General features: G+C 41.0%; 2 protein-coding genes and 2 non-coding genes across 4 annotated transcripts; 3 read left to right on the forward strand and 1 right to left on the reverse strand.

Moving 5' to 3' along the window:
* Positions 1-3969: 3969 nt before the first annotated feature.
* On the forward strand, positions 3970-11002 carry LOC147165740 (nucleolin-like). The gene is made up of 16 exons (XM_086089659.1): positions 3970-4138; positions 5058-5150; positions 5947-6061; positions 6185-6286; positions 6537-6752; positions 6925-7080; positions 7233-7313; positions 7412-7535; positions 7788-7924; positions 7997-8123; positions 8205-8347; positions 8443-8566; positions 8824-8972; positions 9147-9273; positions 9866-10182; positions 10294-11002. The coding sequence occupies exons 1-16, from the start codon at positions 4121-4123 to the stop codon at positions 10356-10358; spliced, it is 2094 nt and encodes a 697-aa protein (XP_085945785.1). The 5' UTR covers positions 3970-4120; the 3' UTR covers positions 10359-11002.
* Positions 6325-6462, forward strand: LOC147165741 (small nucleolar RNA SNORA57). Its single transcript, XR_015096601.1, has one exon. It is a non-coding gene; the product is annotated as a small nucleolar RNA SNORA57 (small nucleolar RNA).
* LOC147165742 (small nucleolar RNA SNORD82) lies at positions 6786-6857 on the forward strand. Its single transcript, XR_015096599.1, has one exon. It is a non-coding gene; the product is annotated as a small nucleolar RNA SNORD82 (small nucleolar RNA).
* A 2228-nt stretch (positions 11003-13230) lies between the features above and the next one.
* On the reverse strand, positions 13231-19231 carry b3gnt7 (UDP-GlcNAc:betaGal beta-1,3-N-acetylglucosaminyltransferase 7). The gene is made up of 2 exons (XM_086090279.1): positions 19013-19231; positions 13231-16448 (listed from the first exon to the last, which is right to left on the reverse strand). Coding segments are annotated over exons 1-2 (1242 nt in total). The 5' UTR covers positions 19015-19231; the 3' UTR covers positions 13231-15208.
* Positions 19232-21746: the final 2515 nt, after the last annotated feature.

The raw sequence follows: 21746 nt of genomic DNA on the forward strand, positions 1-21746 counted from the left end.
GGTCATCACGGTTTAGGTGAACGGTATGGGATTTTTTCTAATAGGTTTTTGGTGAGCTAACAAATACACGCACGCACGCACGCACATACACATACAAAAAAAAAATACATAAATAAATAAATATATAAATAAATAATATATATATAAATATATATATATATATATATATATATATATATATATATATATATATATATATATATATATATATATATATATATATATATATATGCATGTTGGGAATACTGCAATGCGTTTTCCACCCAATTACACAAATATAGCTTTTTGTGTTTGGTGGAACTTCAGACTCTCTCATATGTGGATATAAATTTCTCTAAAACTACATCATGTCAAGAGATTATTTTTATATTTACCTGGTTCTGATAGAAATGCATATATATCAAACAAGACCTTTAGTTTAGTTTTAACAAAAGGCAGCACATTCACTCCATAATAGAGAATTTAAGTCTAAAATAAAACACCAACAACTAACTCTGAATTCAGGATTCAAAGAAAGGTGCAAAATAAAACTGACAACTCCTTGAGTTTTAGTAATAGAATGCAATGATTATATGTGCACTATGGTGCCTCAGGGAGACCACACTTTGCAAACTTACCCAAGTAGCCCTGGATGCAGAGTGCAGTTCGAGGCGTGTCTCAACGTCGGGTGGACTTAAACGTTTGACTCCGCTCACACAGATTTTTTCAAAATGGTTTAAAAAAAAAATCCCAACAAAATGTGCAGATTTAAAGGTGCATTGTGCAGTTTAAAAAGGTAATATCAAAGCTTTTTCTACATCATGCACTGTTTTACTCTGACTACACCTATCAGCTTTTATCTTCCCTTTATTGTTGAGTGTGCGGACCCTCACATTCCAGTGTCTTTGGGGAGGGGCGGAGTATTTCTTACCTCATTTGAAGTCATGTCTTCGTTTGTCAAATGTGGCTGTCGCTTTAAGATCATGCACGTATTCGCACGCGCACGATGAACGAGCCTGACACTGCAGTTACGCTTTGCACAAAGATCCTTTAATGATGCACCGTCTTATGACGTAAAATAAAAAATTTTAAACACATTATGGAGCATCAAAAAAATTACAAACACCTCAGCTGGGGCGGAGCTAACTAAACGGTTTGAGGAAGAGGCGGAAGTGCAGTGCTACATATGTCCCCAGCAGATAGCTCCTCCGTGGACGGTTGAGGTTAGTATTTAGGTTTCGGTTATATTTTAATTTGCGTTGTTCAATACCGTGTTCAAAACATACTGTATTCGTTATGTGGTAGGGTTAGGGTTATGGTTAGGTTTAACAACAATGAAAGAAAGAAGTCGCTTCGAGGTCAAAAATCTGTGTGGGCGGAGTCAAATGTTTAGGTCCACCCGACGTTGAGGCACGCCTCAAACTGAGCTCTGCATCCAGGGCTTACTCAACCAACTATATTTCTACCAAATATTTGGCATGAGCTAGCGAGCAGCCCGGCGAACTAGGAGCACAAGCGAGTTAGCCAGAGCAGCTAACAAGAGCGGCTAACGGGAAAAGGTAATAAAAGCTAGCAAAAGCAAAGCGGAGGAAAACAAGCATCGGGAGCCTGAATCACTGGACTCAGAGACGACCAACTGCAGGCCCCAGCTGCGGAAGGTAAGCAGCTGTTGACCCATGGGTCTGACACTCGATGCAAGCACCACCCCGCCACGGACTGTCGACTTCCAGGTTTTACACATCAGCGCCGTTTCCGGCCACGTTCCAACACTCGCACCCCTACCCCTGCGCACCCCAACCGTGCGTCTCGGCTATCTGAAATGCTTTGGACACTGAAACAGACACTACACACTCGCAGCCTTCCACCCATCGACGGGAATGCGCAACCAAGGGGCACAAAGGCGGAAGCGCAAGTACTGGGACGCGGCCCACACGTCGCAAACCGGAAACGGAAACAAAGTTGATGGGTGAAAACCCGGAAGTCGGAAGTCCCGCCTCCTCCGTGGCATATAGTCCATTGTTAACATATTAGTGATGGGTCGTTTGCAAACAAGCCGGTGCAAAGAGCCGGTCTATGAAGTGAACGATGAGAGCCGGCTCCCACCCTCAAGAGCCGTCATTTTCCCTCGCCCTCTCTCTCTCTTCCTATGTCGCTCTCTCTTTTTCATGTGTCTGAAGCTAGGTTTGGCTGCGCTACTCAGAGAGGGAGAAACAGGAAGAGAAAGGGGAGGGGCGAGGGCATGCAGTGAGTGTACTGCAGGCGGAGCACGTGCTCCGCATCTCAGCCAGTCAGAGAGAGAGAGGAGGAGAAATCTAACTGAGAAGAAGAGAGTTGAAGTATTTTGTTTTATCTGAATGCCAATTAGAAGTAAAATAAGGTATTTTATCCTGGACCTGGTGAGTAGTTTATAATGTTTGTTTTGTTTGTTGCTGCTGCTGTTGCACTACTCACTATTTTTGTTATTTAGATTGTTGTTGGTTGAAGTTTTAATTTTGTTGCTTATTTTTTGTATGTAGCCTTTTTAACTTTCAATAAAATAAACAAAAAACATTTTCTTTACTTGATATATGTTGCTATTTACCGCCAGTAGAGTGAAATACTTAGTTCACCAAGTCATTTATGAAAATGTATGCTAAATTTGTTGTAAATATTGAAAAGAAAAGCTAAAGTTAAAAGAGCCGTTTGATAGCCAAAAAGAGACGGCTCTTTTCACTGAGCCGATCCAAATGAACCAAATCACCCAAAAGAGACGAAGATCCCATCACTATTGCATATTATTGAAACTAATAGTGTTTTTTTTATGAATGATTAGTTTATTACTAGATGGCACTAAATAATACATACTGTCCCTTTAAAATGTCAAACACATACACAAGTAGGGGTGTGAATTGCCTAGTACCTGGCGATTCGATTCGTATCACGATTCATAGGTCAGAATTCGATTGGATACCGATTAATCCCGGTACAAATCTATAAATTGATTATTGCTATTTTTTTAACTCAAATTTTGAAAATACTAATCAGTTAACTTGTACATGTACACTGTAAGATTTGTATGAAAATGTATTTATCTGAAAATTCAGGTTGCAGTCTGTTTCATGTTTGAACAGCACTAAAATCAAATATTAAAGCTTAACGTTCCATTAATATAACATTCTTCCATGCTAAATGTGTAAATCCTAACCCTAAGTAAGACGTTTTGTTGAATATTCCCATAAAAAAATTCATGTTTAAAATCGATTTAGCTGCATATTGAATCGATTCGAGAATTGCGCGCTGTAATAGCGCGATAAATTGCCAAATACATTTTTTCTAACACCCCACTAAGGATTGCAAAAAATAGTTATAAAAGTGAATAAATAAATGACATTTGGAATTCAAAATGGTAGAGTAGACCCTGCTACTTATGGGGGATAGGTACCAGGGTAGCCCTTAAACAGTGAAAAACTGCATATATAACTGATGATAAACCCCCAAAAATATCCCCAAAACACTGTCTAGTTAACTAGCAACTGAAGCCTGCTTGGATGAGAGGTGAAATGTCTCATCAGACAACCAGAACGGTCCAGTTGCGCTTCATTCAATACCCCAGAACAGCATTAGATTCTGGATAGGATTGGATTACCAAATCCATATTCCAGATTTTGCAACAAGGTACATACATGAGCTACTTTTAAAACACGTGGTTCGGTTCCAGGACAGCTGCATTTGAAGACCTACTGCTGCCCACGTTCCTGCAAGGCCACATGTAAAATGCAGCGTTTACATATTAAAACGATTAATTTCGATTTTTTTTTTTAAAATACAGCAACCACTCGTCTAACTTTGTTTTTTTTAAATGTCGCGCGCAAAAAAAAAAAAATTGTAGTATTTAAAGGTCGTGGAAACAAACAACTGTTTGTTTTCTCCATGTAGGCGAAGCGCGGGCACGATTAAAAAGATCTCCTGTCCGATTGGATGACACATTCACGTGGGAGGGTCTTTTGTGAACGCGCCCAGCAAGAGAGTACGGAGCGAGTCCTCTTCTCTGTCTTTCCTGTCCTAATCCCCCATCGTGTAGGCACAGCCACGTGCATGCAGTAGTTTTTCCGCCTGCTTGATTGATTTCAACGTCTGTTTCGTCGAAACACCAGGTAGCACGATGGTGAAGTTAGCGAAGGTAAGACCAGCTGAAGTTCATTTTGTTGTGGAAATGTTTAGTTTGCGTTTTCAGTTGATAGAAGATCGGCTCCGCGCATGAGGCCTTAATGCTGTGCTCGTTGCGTCTTTTAAGAAATGCAATATAACCTGCGGTAAATTACATCTTCCTTACAATCGTTTTTGTAATGAATTAAACATATGTTGAATGCGAGACGTGAACCAAGCAAATGTGGTACAACAGCAATAAAAAAAAAAGTTCATTTTTCCGGATTTGTGGCGGCCATGTTGTCTTGCTGTTGGTTGCTAGCGCGGCCTGCTAACAGTTAGCCGCTCAAGATGGCATTCATGCGCGTTCTCGCCTCGATCCCGCAATTTCGGCGTCGAGATTTACAGCTCGATTTGTCTCGCTAGATTCAAATGCCGAACATAATGTTTTGACTAAAATGCTCAACGAACGTATTCACACGAGGGTAGCTGTTCGAATACATAACGATTGTTCGTTTCTTGATGTTACACCCTGCCAATTATTTTTTCTTTATTCTGCTTTGTTTCTCTTCCGAGTTTTAGAACCATTTTGCTTATTATTTTATATTAGCCAACATATCAATTTTACCCTCAGCGGTTTTGTCTTTATAGTGTAACATTAGCATGAATGCTAACACGCATATCGGTGTTCCACGTGGGTTTCGCGCCTGCCCCACCGTCACACACGAGGCAGAACACACGTCGCCCACGCTACGACCCCCAACTTTGCCTCTACACTTAATAAATAATGCGGTGTAATTCGTTGAATATACGAGACATTTTCAGTTTTACTAAGATTTCTACCACTTTTAAGACACCAGGCACATTAAATCAGTCACTTAGTTGATTGTACTGACATTATTTGGAAGAAGGAACCTGATACGAATAATTTGTTTTTCCCCATTTAATTTTAGGCTGGTAACAAGCAAGCAAACCAGAAGAAAAAAGCCCCTCCGCCCCCGAAACAAGTGGCTGAAGAGGAAAGCGAAGAAGAAAGTGAAGAAGAGGTAAGGCTCATTGATTTCTGCCCCCCACCCCCACAACTGAAAGCAAAATAATATATATATATTTTTTTTATATATATTATCTTGAAGACCTAATTATATAACCCAATACAGCAACCCCCCCCCAAAAAAAATTCATGAAATCTGATTTCTGTAGATACCTTAAAATATCGGCCCGATGCGACTACCCAGAATAATATGAATGAATTGGGTTTCTTTCTTTATTTTAATTTTATGGAATTACACGATTTCTTACATTCACATTGTGTATAGCCGAAAACTAGTATTTTCTTGTTTCGGAGCAAAGCTAAATTGATTGTTTATTTTAACTTGCTGTAATGTAATTTTTAGAACATTTCTTTTACTGACATCAAATGGTAAAATCAAAATCATATTCTATTGTCAAAGTCAAACATGACTAATTTTGTAAACATTGTGTACTATATTAATATGCTTCTTACCTTATAGGCTGAAGTTCAACACAACATAAGTCAATTCCTTTCCTATTCTGGTTCTGTTTAGCAAATAAGATTTTTCGCTCCAGACTCCCCTGCTATTTTGCTGTTCAACGTTCTCCGCTTTAATGTGGCTGCAGCCAGACTTTGTTTTACGTGCTAGCTGTGTCACACCTAGTTTAGCCTAACAATTAGCATGGTATTGCCATCTTTTCTCATAATGAGAATTAGATACTGGTCAGAAATGTATTTACCCCCACGGAGGTGATGATTACTGACTCCATGTTGCCTCACAAAGCCGCTTATTTCGAGCTTTTGAATGATTAATTTGTCATGTTTTGCAGACTCCTCCACCAAAAATGGTAAAGAAAGCTAAACCAGCCAAAGCCGCCAAGGTTAATGCTAAAAATGGCAAAGCTGCCAAGAAAGCAGAAAGTGAAGACGAGGAGGAAAATTCTGGTGAGTTAACACATCAAAATTGAATGTGATAACAAAAACCAAAAAAGGTTAATTAAAGTCTGCCCCTGCATTTAGCACCTAATTTCTACAAAAACTTCTCGAATATGTTCGTCCTTCCCACAGAGTCTGAAGAGGAAGCCCCTCCCCCAAAGAAAGCTGCCAAAGCAGCTGCAAAACCAGCACCTGCTCAAGACTCGGAGGATGAGGAGGACGATGACGATGATGGTATGCCACGCAAGGTTTTTTTAATATGTACCCGCCACCCTCCATTTCTTGGCATTCATGTGGTTGCCAGTTCACATGTATGTAATGTTCGGAGGAAGAGTAACTAACAGCGCTATGTCTTCGGTGCTGGTGTGTTTCATTGTCCACCAGTTCTATCCTCAATCGCTGTGACACGAAGAATGCTTTCAAGATTGCATCTTACTTTGTGCGGTGTTTTGGGAAACCGCTGATTTTGGTGTGTTGTCTCCAGATGAATCTGAAGAAGAGCCCCCACCGCCCAAGAAAGCAGCCAAAGCGAAGGCTCCTGCCAAGCAGGTGAAGGGCAAACCTGCGAAGGAGCCCTCAGACGATGAAGACGAAGAGGAGTCAGAGGAAGAGGCCCCTCCTCCAAAGAAGGCTGCAAAACAAGTTGCTAAGTCTGCTAAACAGGAGGAAGAAGAGGATGACGATGAGGATGATGAAGATGGTAAGCCAACCAATGGTTCTTTTTTGGGGGGACTTTGCAAATGATGATCAACAAGGGACTTAATACTGAATTTGTATGATGTCACCTTTTTTGTATCTGATGTTGTGTTGTGTAGCCTGCGCTTGGCCACTATTTTGTCCAAATGACTGAATGGCTTTCTGTGAATTTTCAGAGTCTGAGGAGGAAATGGATACAGCACCTCCCGCGGCAGCTGCCAAAGCAAAGAAGGCAGGCATGGTAAAAGCCCAGGAAGAGTCTGAGGATGATGAGGAGGAGGATGAGGAAGATGATGATGATGATGAGGAGGAGGAAGATGATGATGAAGACGGTGAGTTATGGCATAAGACTAAGAAGCAACTTGACAATCAGGAGTACATGTTTGTATGCGACTTAATTATTGGTTTGTATGCGACTTAATTATTGGTTTGTAGAATTGTACGCCCCATGGATCCAAGCGACTAACTGTATAACTATTAACAGGCGCCCCGGTGACTTCTAAGAGAAAGGCCGAAGGCAAGAAGGACACACCACCTGCCAAGAAGGCAAAGGCAGAAGGAGATGGTAAGGATTTTCTAACTTTCTGATCAAATTTCCTTTTTGTCATTATGATTGCAGATTTGCTTTTACTGAAGTTACACATTTACTCTCTTGCCTTTAAGGTTTCTGTCTGTTTGTTGGCAACCTGAACTCAAACAAAGACTTCGATGAAATCAAAGATACAATGAGGAAGTTCTTCTCCAAGAACGATATTGAGGTTGCTGACGTTCGGTTAGGCGCATCCAAGTAAGAAATTTTGTTCTGAATTCACTATTGTAGGTCCATCATATTCCTCCGATAAATGGATAAATATCTGTTAAAACTGTACATTTCTTAACTATCATATTTGGCATATCAGAGTAACATTCTAAAAAGCCATGCGACGTGTAAATAAAGGGATTTGAGCTTTAACATGTTCGCAGTTGATATCATCTCAATGTTGGCTACCATGTGATGGCAGAAGTATCATTTTTAAAGTCTCTTGCATGACTTCAACAGGAAATTTGGCTATGTAGAATTTACATGTGAGGAGGACATGCAAAAGGCACTGGAACTCAACGGCAAAAAGGTTATGGGCCAGGATATCAAACTGGACAAGGCCAGAAGCAAGGAGAGCTCCCAGGATTCCAAGAAAGGTATCATTGGTGGCCAGCTGCCCACCACGGAAACACATGGCGTTATTTACAATGTTCACATTGTGTCTTCAGAAAGGGACGTGCGGACGCTTTTTGTGAAAAACCTTCCGTTTTCTGCCACCGTTGATGACTTAAAGGAGGTTTTTGAAGACGCAGTTGATGTCAGGGTGCCATTGGGCCAGAATGGGTCCAATCGAGGGTAAGTGAGCTTTCTCTAAAGACAAGGTAAAAAAGAAATGTAACTCAAGCATGTATTAAATGCATCCGTGGTCTTTTCCAGAATCGCCTATGTAGAGTTCAAAACCGAGGCTGAGGCAGAGAAGATGCTGGAAGATGCACAGGGTTGCGATGTTCAGGGGAGGTCCATTATGGTGGACTTCGTGGGAGAAAAAAGCCAAAAGGGGGGGGGGACCAAGGTTGCAGGTAAATATACAGCAAATTGGTTTTCCTTCAGTAAACTTGTTAAATGAATAAAAGAGCAGCAGGTGTCTAACGTCCATATTCTTGCTTCCTTCCAGCTGCCGCCAGCAAGACGTTGGTGGTAAATAATCTATCGTTCAGCGCCTCAGAGGAGGCCTTGCAGTCCACGTTTGAGAAGGCCGTTTCAATTAGAATCCCACAGAGAGATGGCAGACCTAAAGGGTGAGTGTCCACTTGTCCTTTGGCAACATCTGAAACGTACTGTTGCTGCAACTTCTCATGAGCTCCTCATAACCATGCCATGATTATGCACGGATTCGCACGAGAAGAAGAGCCAATACACGGTCTGAACAGGCTCACCCCCGTCGCATGGGGTTGCTGCCCATGTCTGCTGTGTTACACGTGTTGAGAAAACAAGAGACCTCATATACTGGTAGTTTGAAACCTGCATGGTCATCTTGGCTGTTTGTGTTCCACAGGTTTGCGTTTTTAGAGTTTGAAACCTCAGAAGATGCCAAGGAAGCTTTGGACACATTGAACAACACCGAGATTGAAGGCCGCTCAATCCGACTTGAGTACTGCAACAACAGCGGTGGTGGCAGGCCAGAGGGAGGCAGGGGAAACTCTGGTAGGTCTTCAGTGTTGTTGGTCAGACGTGATGAAAACTTGATCTCCTGAAGCTCTGTGATGAGTTCAAAGATAGTCAAGTCCTGATCTGGCCAACCACCTTCACTTTGGTGGTTGTTGTCTTGGTTATAAATCCAAGTGTGCCTAATATTTTGACTGCTCTTTTTGTGCGCAGGTCCAACAAAGACTCTGTTTGTCAAGGGTCTCTCAGAGGACACCACGGATCAAACGCTTAGAGATTCATTTGAAGGCTCAGTCAGTGCAAGGATTGTCACAGACAGAGAGACAGGGTCTTCTAAAGGGTACGTACAACAAATGTGAAGTTCTGCTTGAGCACTGTCCTTGCCCACTGCTAGTTACACCTTGTAAATATTGTGAGAACTGCTACTTGTGCTTACATTACAACGGGGTTGTCAAGCTCATTTTAATTCAGAAATTGGATCTGTGACCTAATCTATAAATAAAAACTGGTCCAAATTCAAAATATGCCCTTTTTTTGTACGTTTTGAAAATATTCCCATTTATATTGCAGATTAATCCAGAATATTTTAATGAGCGCACATTTTGGGGGAAATCCTGAGTAAGAGCCTAATGTCATGTGCCAGATTGGACCCGCTAATGTAGGATTCACCAATTCCGGTCCCCGAGATGTGATGTTTCCGCACACCTGATTCGTGCAATCAGCTCATTCACATGCTTGATAACGATCCTGATCTTTAGTATCAGGTGTGTTGGGTAGGCGGAAACATCTGAAACCTGCAGGACTCCGGACCTCGAGGACCGGAATTAGGGAATCCTGCTCTAATTGGGCTGGTTATGGCCCACATGCCTTATGTTTGACGCTTGTGCTGGATGCCAAGTGTGAACAGTCTTGTCTTTTTTTCTTTTTTGTAGCTTTGGCTTTGTGGACTTTGACAACGAAACTGACTGTAAGGCAGCCAAGGAAGCTATGGAGGATGGTGAAATTGACGGTAGCAAGGTGACGCTGGACTACGCCAAGCCCAAGGGTGAAGGTGGTTTCCGTGGAGGCCGTGGCGGAGGCGGCTTTGGCGGTGGCGGCTTCGGCGGTGGTTTTGGTGGCCGTGGCGGAGGCGGTAGAGGAGGTCGCGGCGGTGGCTTTGGACGTGGTGGCGGCGGCGGCTTCGGCGGCAGAGGAAGAGGAGGTCCCCGTGGAGGTGGACGTGGTGGCGGCGGACGCGGCGGTTTTGGAGGTAGATAGATTAGTGTTGGGCTTGTAAAGTAGTAAGAGTATTGACAAAAACTGATTTCAGTAATTGAAATAAGTGCTGCTTTTAAACGTTTGTTTGTTTTTTGCTTTTTAGGTGGGCGTGGTGGTGGTGGTTTTGGTGCCAAGCCCCAGGGGAAAAGAATTAAGTTTGATGACTAAATTTTAGTCCCTTTTTTTCTGTTCTTTTTGCTTCGTTTTTTTCCTTCTTTTTACTTTTTGAATGGACTCTGGTTTCATCAGTTTTCAGAGCTTTTGGACATTCCAGAAAGCGTCATTGATAAATATTTAACTGTAAACGGGCATTTTAGCCCATGTATTTAGAATCCTCCAACGTCACCCGCCCTCCTGTGCCGAAATGGCACATTTGACCATTTGAGTCGCGCGAGTACTGAATGTCCTGAATAAAAACCTGCACCCCTCCACCTCTTTAGTTCGTAATTCTAAGAGTGTAAAGGAATGGGTCTGGCAAAACAAGTTTGCTGTGAAAACTGAGGCTAGTCTTTCCCCCCACCTCCGATACATACATGTGTAAATTAAACTGTTTGTATAATTTCTATTTTACCATTTTGTAAAAAATACACTTGTATCCACGTTTTTGTTTTTAGTTTTCTTTAGTCTTACTGTAACGTGTAAAGCATATTTTGTTAGGATTTGATTGCTCAAGAGTGGCGTCGGCGATGTTATGTTCAAGTTGGAGAATGACCTGCACCTCTGAATTGTGTAACATATTTGTAGTGTGTTGACTGTTTCCCATTTGAGAATCTAATTGTCTCGATGAATAAACCTTAAAGGTGATTTGTAAACTGGTCTTAATTTCACTTGGTGTCAATCTGAGATTGAATGCATCGTGTGTTTAAGCTTTTCACCAATTGTATACATGCCGTTTTTGTCAGTTGACATATCTGACAAGGTAACATTAAGTCTTTTAAGACTCCCCTCACTGAATTAAGTGGTACAGTACTTGATATATTAAAACAGGCAATTAACATTCCGTACTATATGCCACTTTACCACATTACTATTTTGCTTACACTAAACTGATTTGGAGATGTGATTTTTGGCCACATGGAGCACTAAAATTGTCTCTTTTTTGGGGGGGTCGTCAATATGCTAACACCATCCACCAGGGGGTAGTCTAGCAACAGCTGAGTGCTGAGACCTTTTCTGGGTTACCTAGCAACTGGACCTTAAATCTGTTTTATTTTGTGTTATAATAGGTGGGTAATTTTGCGGCGGGTATGGCTCTTAACTGTTGGCCTCCGCCTCCCCTTCCTCCTGCTTGGTGTGGGCAGAAGATGCCACCTTTGCATCTTGACTAAAGCCAGCGCCTGTCATTTTCTTTGAATTCAACGCTAAGAATCAGATTGTTGGCGTTCAATCTCTAGGGTGAAAGGTTTAAAAACAATCCTGATCCCACAAATGCTTTTTGAAGCATCTTGAATACTGGTATGTTGTTTTTGTGGCATACCGTGAGAAAATTGTGCTTATCAAAATAGTGACAAACCCCATTTCCAATGAAGTTGGAACATTGATTAAAATGTAAAAAACAGAATACAATGATTTGTGAATCCTTTTCAATCTATATTCAATTGAATAAGACAAAGACCTAGCTCTCACTCCAAGGATCGAATGCTCCTTTTGAAATGATCCGAAGCATTGACATTCTCACCTCTCCTTGTGCCAACAAAATTCTTCTTCTTGGGGCCTTTGAGAGAAGATTGCGGGGTGGTGTGAAGGACTGCAGTGCCCTCCAGTCAACCTATTAACCAGACTGACATCAAAAGATTCCCCCAATTCGTGTCAACAAAATGCTGGTGATCGGGAAGCTGGGTGTGTACCGACTTTGAGTGGAATAGCGTCACTTAAGTGGGAAATTTACCCTGGATGGCGGTGCAATTTGGCCACTAATTGATATGTAAATATTCCCGGGCACAAAGCTGCTAACCATGAGATATTTATGTATTTTCCACCTGAGGTGTTTTTCCTGTGGACTCTATCCTCCGCTATTCAGTATCACACTCACCTATCAATGATTTTTGTGCTGTTTCTATTACACTTTAAGATGTCACAAAATGGCGGCAAAGCCCTGTACAGAGGTGATGCCCAGTTCCCGGCCAGGCAAGATCAATTTAACCGTTTTGTACATTTAACACAAAGTTGATTCCAGAATTTATGACAGTATAACACATTTTGGTCATGGGCATCTAATCAGTTAGCTCGTCAGTAGCACTTTGGCTTTCATATTAACACATGTGCAGGACATACCTACAGCTAGCTTAATTCTCTCATTCTAACTCAAACAGACTTCAAACGTTTCACAGCTAGAAAAAAAAAGCTAACTCCTACATAGCAACATCATTGCTGTAATTTTGTTAATTAAAATATGACATTTTAACAAAGTACTGTATGTTATCACTTCTCTAGCTTGTCAATGTAAAATACATAAATAAGTATTCCCCGTGAATAGTAGCAGTTCACTGTATTAAGATCCAGGGGGGAACTATAGCGGTCTGAGATCAAGTGTTATGTTTTTCAATAGGTGTGCGTGTCGTCTTGGACAGAGATAAACCTCTGTAAGCTATTCCTCTGTGATGTGAAGCGCAACACAATATGGAGAAGATTCCGTTTCTCCCTGCTATTGATGGAGGACTTAATTGTACTGTCATGATGACGCATGATTGTGAAGACAACAAGGCAAGTCTTTAGAAGTTTCATTACTACAGTATGTTCTAAAAACATTCGTATCGACTGTTCACAGGTTGCAGCTTTACGTAATAAGATATTTAAAAGCAAAAACCTCGTTTTGAGGGCGCTGCGATGACTTTCATGCCTCGTGATTGCAAGTACGTACATCATGTACGGTTTACCTTTTACAATAGTTGTGTGACTGCTACTCCAACAATGTATCAACATCGGACACTATTGTTGGATGACCTGTTGTATGTTTACTACTAAGATTGTAGATGTTGATAAGGGTGAGACAAAAACTTCTGATCTAGGACAGATTTACAAAGAAAAGTTTGTCTGGAACCAAACAGGACATTTATTTACACTTTCACATATAGAATATTGCTGAATTAACATCCACTCCCAACACAGCCATCATGGAACATGTCATGCTTTAAATTAAATATCAACACCCATTTGTAAAGGACAGGACTCTTAAATTAACGTATTACATATTTGTACCGGTAATCGTTTTAGTAGTGTCATAATGTAAACCTTCTATCAGTGTCATGTCAAGTATATCAGCACATTCAATTCTATGGGAAGCCCACATTTTATTTGTTTATTTCAACATAGTACTATAGAGTAGCGGATGTCCACGTCACTCACATTCTTTGCCAAGTGCAAGGGCCTCTGCAATACAAATATGGATTGAAATGTTTATACATGTCCAAACAAAGCACTGGCAGTGTGGTGGTATATCCTGCTGCCTTTCATTCAAATGCCGAGGGTTTGATTCCCAGCCACGGTCCAAAGTCCAGGGGGGAAAAAAAGAGGGTTTGCATCACGAAGGGCATCTGATGTTAAAACAAAAACAAAACAAAAACCTGCCAAACTAATTATGTGGTGACCCCTGATGGGACAAGCCGAAAGTTGCAAAGTCCAGACAAATGTTTACCTCGGACATTGGAGATTGGGTAGAGTCTGGATTACTGAGGTAGAGAGTCATTCTCTTAAGTTTAATTGTTAAAGCCACGATGGCACACATATACTGGCCCAAGGCAAAGTAATGTGGAGTATTTCGTACACTGAAATGCACAATGGCTTACAGACACTGGCCTGGGAATGGGGGGCTAAACATTGGCAACGGTCATTTCAGCCCTTAAAAACAAAAAAACTAAAGCAAAAAAACTGATTATTTCCTGTGGGCAGGCTGAAACATTCATAACTGTGTTTACCAGTAATAACTTGTATTCACATTTGTAGGTTAAACCATCATGAGACCAACAAAAGAAGTGCAGTGTACTGCAAATTATGCTCAAGGATTGAAGCCCACAGAAAACTGAGCACCAAGCAGGCCACTAGGCCAGTATTACAAAAATCACTTCTCTGTAGGGTGACCACTGACCAGACGTCGCAACAGTCCCGGGTTAACCTGGACAATCCAGGACTATCCATCACAGTCTCGGGTTATGCGGGTCCTGATTTTCAGCCTTGTGTCCCGAATCTCGCCAGATTTCCCCAGCCCAATTATTTTGTCTCATTATTTACGCAGTCCCGTTTTAGCATCCCGTTTAGTTTTTAGTCCAGTCATCAAGCCAATTGTTTGGGTCAAGTGTATGTCAATCATACAGAAGTCATTGCGACTCATACGACGACATCTAATCGCTAACAGGCGTGTTTTCATTTTACCGGGGCTCGAACTACTTCCTGCATCCGTGTCTAAGAATCATGGGAAATGGAGTCCTACTACCCTAAAGCGGTGTTTGCCGAACCAAGCTGAGCCTTACTGGCAGCATATTTCCAGTGCTACAATGCGAGACTGGTGCGAGGTAAACGGCGCTCAGCCAGCTTCTAGTATCTGCCGAGGCCCAGCAAAAAAGGTTGGATAATAGTGAGTGCATTGACTTGTTTAGCGCTGTTGAACTGTCAACCAAGATAGCATTTAGCATTAGCTAAAGTAATAACACAGCCACCGGCCACCAGATTGACTAGCAATTCAATTTGTTATAAATAATTCCTGATAATAATTTATTGTATATTTGATTTCAGTAAAATTTTCATTTTGAAAAGCGTGGTCACCCTACTTTTTTGCCCTCTTTTGTGTTACCATTGATGCTACAGCATTAGTACTCGGGCTTTGAAATGCCTCATAAATACCACAATTTCCCACGTTATAATTTACGTAATTTATAGAGAACATCTTTGCGAAAAGCACAGAGCAAGCAAGTCTCTCTCCGCAGAAAGGAGAGCACAGCACGCACTGCTTGCCTTTGACAATATCGCCAAACACCAAGATCCGGCTTGCGTTTCGGCGCTGTCCATTCCTCGTCTTGGCCAAGCTATAGAATCTCAACTTTTTGCGAGCAGATCAGGTCGCTGTTAACCAGATTCCACATGTGTCTGAGTTCCGTTGGGAGCAGTTTGTGAACGACAATCATGCTCCTAAAGAAACAAGGTTCTCTGTTCAATTTACTGCTCTTGTTTTTCACAAGCCCAAACGTCTTAAAGGCGTTGTGTTTTATCGGCGTGATATGAAGGACCTCGAGGCACATACCCAAGAAGACATCGTCAATGGGGTACAACTCCATGCTGTCCGCTACCCAGTGAAGCCTGCGCGCCACGGTTCTATCCATCAGAAACCCGCCTCCACCTGCATACGGAGGGTAATGGGTCTTGTTATACATTGCTTGTGGGATGTAGTACTTATTCTCCTTTCTACGGATTGGCTTCGCCTTAAAAATCACATCCCCTACAAAGAGATTCTTCGCATGGTCAGTGCTGTCTAGAAACTCGAAAATGTTCTCCACATTGACAAAGACATCGTCGTCCCCCTTGAAGATGTAGTGAACGTTTGGGCAGTAGGTGTGGAACCATTTAAGAAAATGGGTCTCCTTAAGTGTGAGATTGAAGAAGCTATCCAAGAAGCCCCACTGGAGGATATCCCCGTATATGCGGTTCTCATACTCCACTAGCTTCTGGTGGTTTACCCTTTCGGCACGGTTGGATGGTTTACCAAGAAGGAAAAGCGTCTTTATCCTCTTGCCATTCAACACTCGCTCCTTCCCCCAGGTTTTCCGAATGACCTCTCGGCGGTCATGCTGGGTAGCCACCGACTTGATCACCATGAGTAAATATATGTCCCCTGAGCACTTCTCGGGGTGGTTGAGGAGCATTGGGAAGTAACGACAGTGTCGATAAAGCAGGAACTGCTTGAAATTTTCCTCCAGTCCCCGAAACCAGTCCTGACCTGAGAGATTGAGGTTGGCGCTACAGTTGGAGCTGGCTACATCCCAGGTTGTGGCACTGTTGTCTTCAGTGACACTGGGTTGCTGGGTGGTTGACCGAGCAGGCCGGGATGGCTGGTGTTTGCTGGCTTTCCAAAAACGATTTAATCTCTGAGAGGACAGTAAAGCTCTAGACTCCACTCCCTCTGAGGCATCCATGCGAGCCCGCCTCTCGAGTTGGAAGGGAGCCCCCATGTTGATGCTTCCCCTCTGGAGAGCAGTTAATGCCGCTACCGCCAGGCAGAACATGACAGCCACCCGCTTGTACACCTTCCAGCGGTCTCTGTTGTTCATCCTGGTCAAGAATAAGAGAAGACAAAAGCAATACAGTTTAAAAAGTTACTTTCTAAAGATACACTTTGTAGACTGATGGGGGCAGTGTCATCCATTTTGTTGGTGTATATCATTTAGTTATAACCAAGGTTTTCATGACAATAAAATCAATAAAATATGTCCCAAAGTGTAAATATTGTCCATCACAGGGGTGGGGGGCACAAAATAGTAAAACGACTTTGACTTTTAGTAATGTTAAAATATTGTAAGCCTTTTTTCCTTTCTTACATCCTTTTAAAGATAAATTGAACACAAGTCTAATTTGTCTTGACTTTTTATTAAAAAACTAGTTACCCATTAATTTGCTCTGTATGGTGAACTCCACATATTTGTGGGTCAACGTGCATATTCGCCAATATCCAGATCCCCCCACAGTTGTACAGTAATCAGTGTTTTTGGCGCCATCTTGTGGTAGATTGACATTAAGCAGTAAATTGAAAAGATATTGGTGTTTTTTTTTGGTTGTTTTTTTTGTCTTAGGTTGTTGTTGTTGTTTTTTAATGAGGAGTTTCATTTAGACCTCGTAGTAATTTGCCGCCATTTAGCAGCCCACACCTTTTAAGGGCAACTTTCAATTACTTGCAGATTTTTGCTATTCGCCTCCCTTAATGCAGTGAGGAGGGTTCTCTGCATAACACGGTGGTTTCACAGTCATTGCGACCTTCTCAAGGAAACCATAACTACAAATGGACAAAAATTTGGTTTAATTTCACATTTACATTTATTTTGCCTTTTCCATTGATTTTCGTTTGCGAGGTCAATGAAGAAAAGCTGTAATGACAACAATAGAACTGAAAAAGAAACTCATCGCCAGCACACCACGTGAGCTGTCAGTAAACCGTATTAGATGTAATTTCAGCCAACATCAAAGGATACATTTTTCCTCTTGCTTTTTACATCCTGGAGGGGTCACCTTGCCAGTCATTTGCAGGGCACAAGTAGACAATTAAATAATTCAATTCACACCAAAACAAAAATAATGTATTCACTTCCCACTCAGTGACAATGTGCATGTGAGTATGACTAATTGTCCATCTCTACTGTATGCCCTGTGATTGGCTGGAATCTAGTCCAGGCCCACCTGGGAAAGGCTCCAGCTAACAGTGACCCTAAACACGATATAGAAACTGGATGAATGGATGGTTTGGCATAAGCCAGAAACTGATCCTGATGTTTTATTTTTTCTTCATTTTTCACTGTGGGAACTCAACACAAAACTCTACAAGTTTTTTTTTTTTTAATGTCTTGTACGGAAGAGGGTTAGGGCCAGTGAAGCGAGTGAGAAAACGTTTTAAATTTGTGACTTTAATGTCAGAATTCTGACTTTAAAGTGAGAATTCTGACAATAAAGTCAGAATTCTGACTTTATTTTCAGAATTCTCACTTTATTTTCAGAATTCTCACTTTAAAGTGAGACTATTTGTGCTACTATTATTTTAAAGTCAGAATTACATTAAAGTCAGAATTCTGACAATTCTGACTTTAAAGTTAAAGTATCACTTAGGAACTTTTCAGCCTTAATAAAATATTTTTATAACGCTTCTGATGAAACATTGACTTAAAATTAGTTGAATTGTGCCTTTGCCATGGCCTGATGGGCTTTTTATCATTTTTACTGGCACTAAGCAACTTTGAGGAGGATGGTAGGAGCACTGCCACACAAAAAAAAAACTACCAATGAGCTGACTGCTTTATGGCAGACATAACAATACTGCTTTTGTCCATATGGTGTCGTCATAATAAACGTAAACGGAAAATTCCTTAGTGTTGCTTTAAAGTGAGAATCCTGCCAAACATATTTTTCTCTCTCTCTCCCTCTTCAATGGCCCTAATCCTCTTCCGTAGTTTTGAATTTTGGTAGAACATATTAAAATAATCTGTTTATGGATTGTACTCTGTAGTGATACTTAAAGAAATTTCAGTCGTTGAAATTGTCAAAAAATACTTACGAATTAATTAGAGGAACTTAGCGTGCATGCAATGTTCCACATTTTGTTCTGCCAGTGGAAAGAGTGCATGTACTGTACTAATTTTTTTGTTATTTCTTTCTTCTTCTTTTTTTTTTTTATATTTGACATAATGTTTAATAAAAATGTTGATACCATAAAAAAAAGTTTTGTGTTAAATTTTTACTATAACAACACAAAGTGTCAATAGAGTCCAAAGTTAATTAATTAATATGGTATCTCTTGTGGAGGAATGTGTGGAATGCTGTGCCACTTGCAACGTGAAATAAAGCCCACTCTTGTAATTGTCACTTGCCAGGGCTCGTTATCTCCAAAGACAGTCCCACATGAGACTGTAGCTCTTTTGTTTCAAGGTTTTAGGGAGCCCTAAAACGTGATTTAAACAGTTCAAGAAAAAACGCTGATGGAGTCAACCCAGTGCAACTGCGTTTAATTGCGTACAATTTGTGAAACTCATTTGGTCTATACAATATTAATGAGTGACATTATATGCCAACAATTGTTAATTGTATTTTAAAAAATGAAGTCCATAAAACGAAACAATTAAAATGACACTTACATTGTGCTCAGGTCTGTTGAGGTTGATGAAGCAAATGAACCAATTAACTGTTGAACTCAGCGCAGAAAAAAATGGAAATGTGAAGACTGACGTTGGGGGCAAGAAAGTAAAACAAATCCTTTACACGAAAAGTTCACCTTTCTTTTTGCTGGCACAAAAATCAATGAAGAAAGATAGACGTTTGTGTATGCTGCGCAGCTGCGGACTCGGCTCACTCCCCCTCCGGCTTGCCTTTTCAACACGCACCCGCGGCGCGCACTGCATCCGCGCACTTCACACGTCACAAGGAGAAAAGCCCAGCCAACCAGAACACTGCACACACACGACACCACTAACAGGAACAATGATATTCTTTTTCTTTTGCTACTTAGCAATGTTGTCCATTTTAATATCAATCTCGATAGCAACAACAATACAAAAACTAACTAACTAATAGTACTTTTGCTTATAAGGTCCAATTTCCATGCTCAGCCAGCGAGCCATGGTTCGCATGGTGCAGTTAGAAATGTGCGGTTGCGCCGTTGTGAGAGTGAACACAGTTGACTTAATTACCAGCCAATCTAAGCGGATCCCCTCTTTCTCCGTAAATTCAGCGCAGGAGGTCTACATGACGGAAGTATAATGAACTTGCTGGGCGCCGTACAGGAGATCGCTGCATGTAAAATAGGCTTTGAAACAACTGCAAGAAGATCTCTACTTGCGGATGTTGTAAAATGCCTTCCATCCCCCCTCATTTGTGCATCTGTGTGTTATTTATATGTAAATGTTATTTTGAACATTGCTGGGCAGTATATTTTTCTAAGACTATAAAGTAGTCTCTGCAGGTCATTGTTGATATACTTATTTTGGACAAATATGGCGTGCCTAGCATTTGCCGATATTTTTTTCGGAAAACTAACTGGTAAAGATCACAGAGGAACAATTTCCTTCATTTGGTGTGGAATTTCCATTGCACATGCATTCCACAATGACTGACTTAACTATTATTATTCATTATGGAGTGGACAATGCACTGTGACATCAGCAAGAGGTCCTGTTGTTAATGAGCAGTGACTGTGCAAACTCCCAAACTTTTATGAGCCTTTCTTGGTCACTATGTGACTAAGGCTTACCATATGTGACCCGCCATAGCAAAATGAGTCGGAACTTGCACAGGTAGATTCTGAGATCAAATGCAATATTGTTGAAATATGTGATTTTTTTTTTAAATTAAGTTAAGTCAAATTAAACATATTACACAGAGAATTACACCTTGTGAATTTAAAACAGTTACAAAGCTTAGTTTTAGTCTGCTAGCTTAATGCTAACACTACATAGAATCAATGTTGCAGTGCCATAACACTTAAAGCAATGGATCAAACACAGTATATTATGGGGTGATATATTTCCTCAAATATCCGGATGAGCCCTCAATATGTTCCTCATTAACTCATTCACTGCCATTGACGGCTATAAACAGAAAAATTCATTTAAACTATTTTTATTAGGTCAAATTTGTTTTCCACTTTTGTTAACAAGAGTATGAAAATGTACATTTAAAACAGATATAAAATTTGTGATTAATCGTGAGTTAACTAGTGAAGTCATGATTAATTAAAATCAAAATTTGTAATCGCCTGACGAGATGATTATTAAAAATTAGGGGCGTCAGGCGATTACATTTTTTACTCGTAATTAATCGCATGACTTTAATAGTCATGATTAATCACAAATGTTATATCTGTTCTAAATGTACAATGCAAAAATCTAGGCTTTCATACTCTTGTTAACAAAAGTAGAAAACAATTTTTTTAACTAATAAAAATAGTTCAAATGTTTTTTTGACGTCTAAAACCGTCAATGGCAGTGAATGAGTTAAGAAACAAATCTCATGATTCATTTTCCAGAGAAGAAAGTACAAGTCACTGATGTTGGACCAGAGAGAGGGTATGGCTCATTGTGTCTGATGCAGAATATCCCAAAGGTTTAAGTCAAGGCTCTTCCACGCCAAACTCAACCAACCACGCAGAATCTTGCACTCTAAAAACAGACGATGGGTCAAAAATGGACCAATCCTCTACTTGGGTCAATTTGACCCAACTTTGAGTCAAGAAATTGGTCTTTCGGTGTAAAACAACTCATAAATATTGGTCAGATCCTTGACTTTGGTCAAAAAATTGGTTCGTTTTGTACAAAACAACCCCGAATGTGGATCGGTCCATTTTTGATCCATAATTGGGTTACTTTTGACCCAATTGTTTTTAGAGTGTGCGTTGTGCGCGGGAACAGGAAGACCTTCCCAAAACTTTTCTCAGAAATGAAAATATCTTGGTCATATTTTGAAGAACAAGTCCAGCCCTAGATTAATTTAAAAGGCTATACCTGAATAGTTGTATGTACTTGAGAGATTGTTGCCCATTTTGTTGTACTTAACGTGACATCAAAACAACAATGACACGCACAACGCTGGGGCCAACTGTGCTCTTCCGCCGCTTTGTCAACTTGCAAAAGGACAGCAACACGCCTGCCTGTGCTTCAAAACAGGAATTTTCTCAATCCGAACACAGCTGTGATCCAAACGGCCCCCTTCCTCTCCTTCTCTCCATTTCCTGCATCCAACAAGTTATCCTTCTCAGAGCCATGTGCATCCTGTTGCCTGCCTGCCTACGCTGCTTTTTCCCGTTTGGATTTTTTTTCTCTCCCCCCCAACTCTCCTGCAGCTGCAGAGAGGCAAAACATTGTTCATCAGTGACGG

The sequence above is a fragment of the Leptonotus elevatus genome, chromosome 11, assembly GCF_054856555.1.
Source record: "Leptonotus elevatus isolate MCC_2025b chromosome 11, RoL_Lele_1.0, whole genome shotgun sequence".
In the NCBI taxonomy this organism is placed as follows: Eukaryota; Metazoa; Chordata; class Actinopteri; order Syngnathiformes; family Syngnathidae; genus Leptonotus; species Leptonotus elevatus.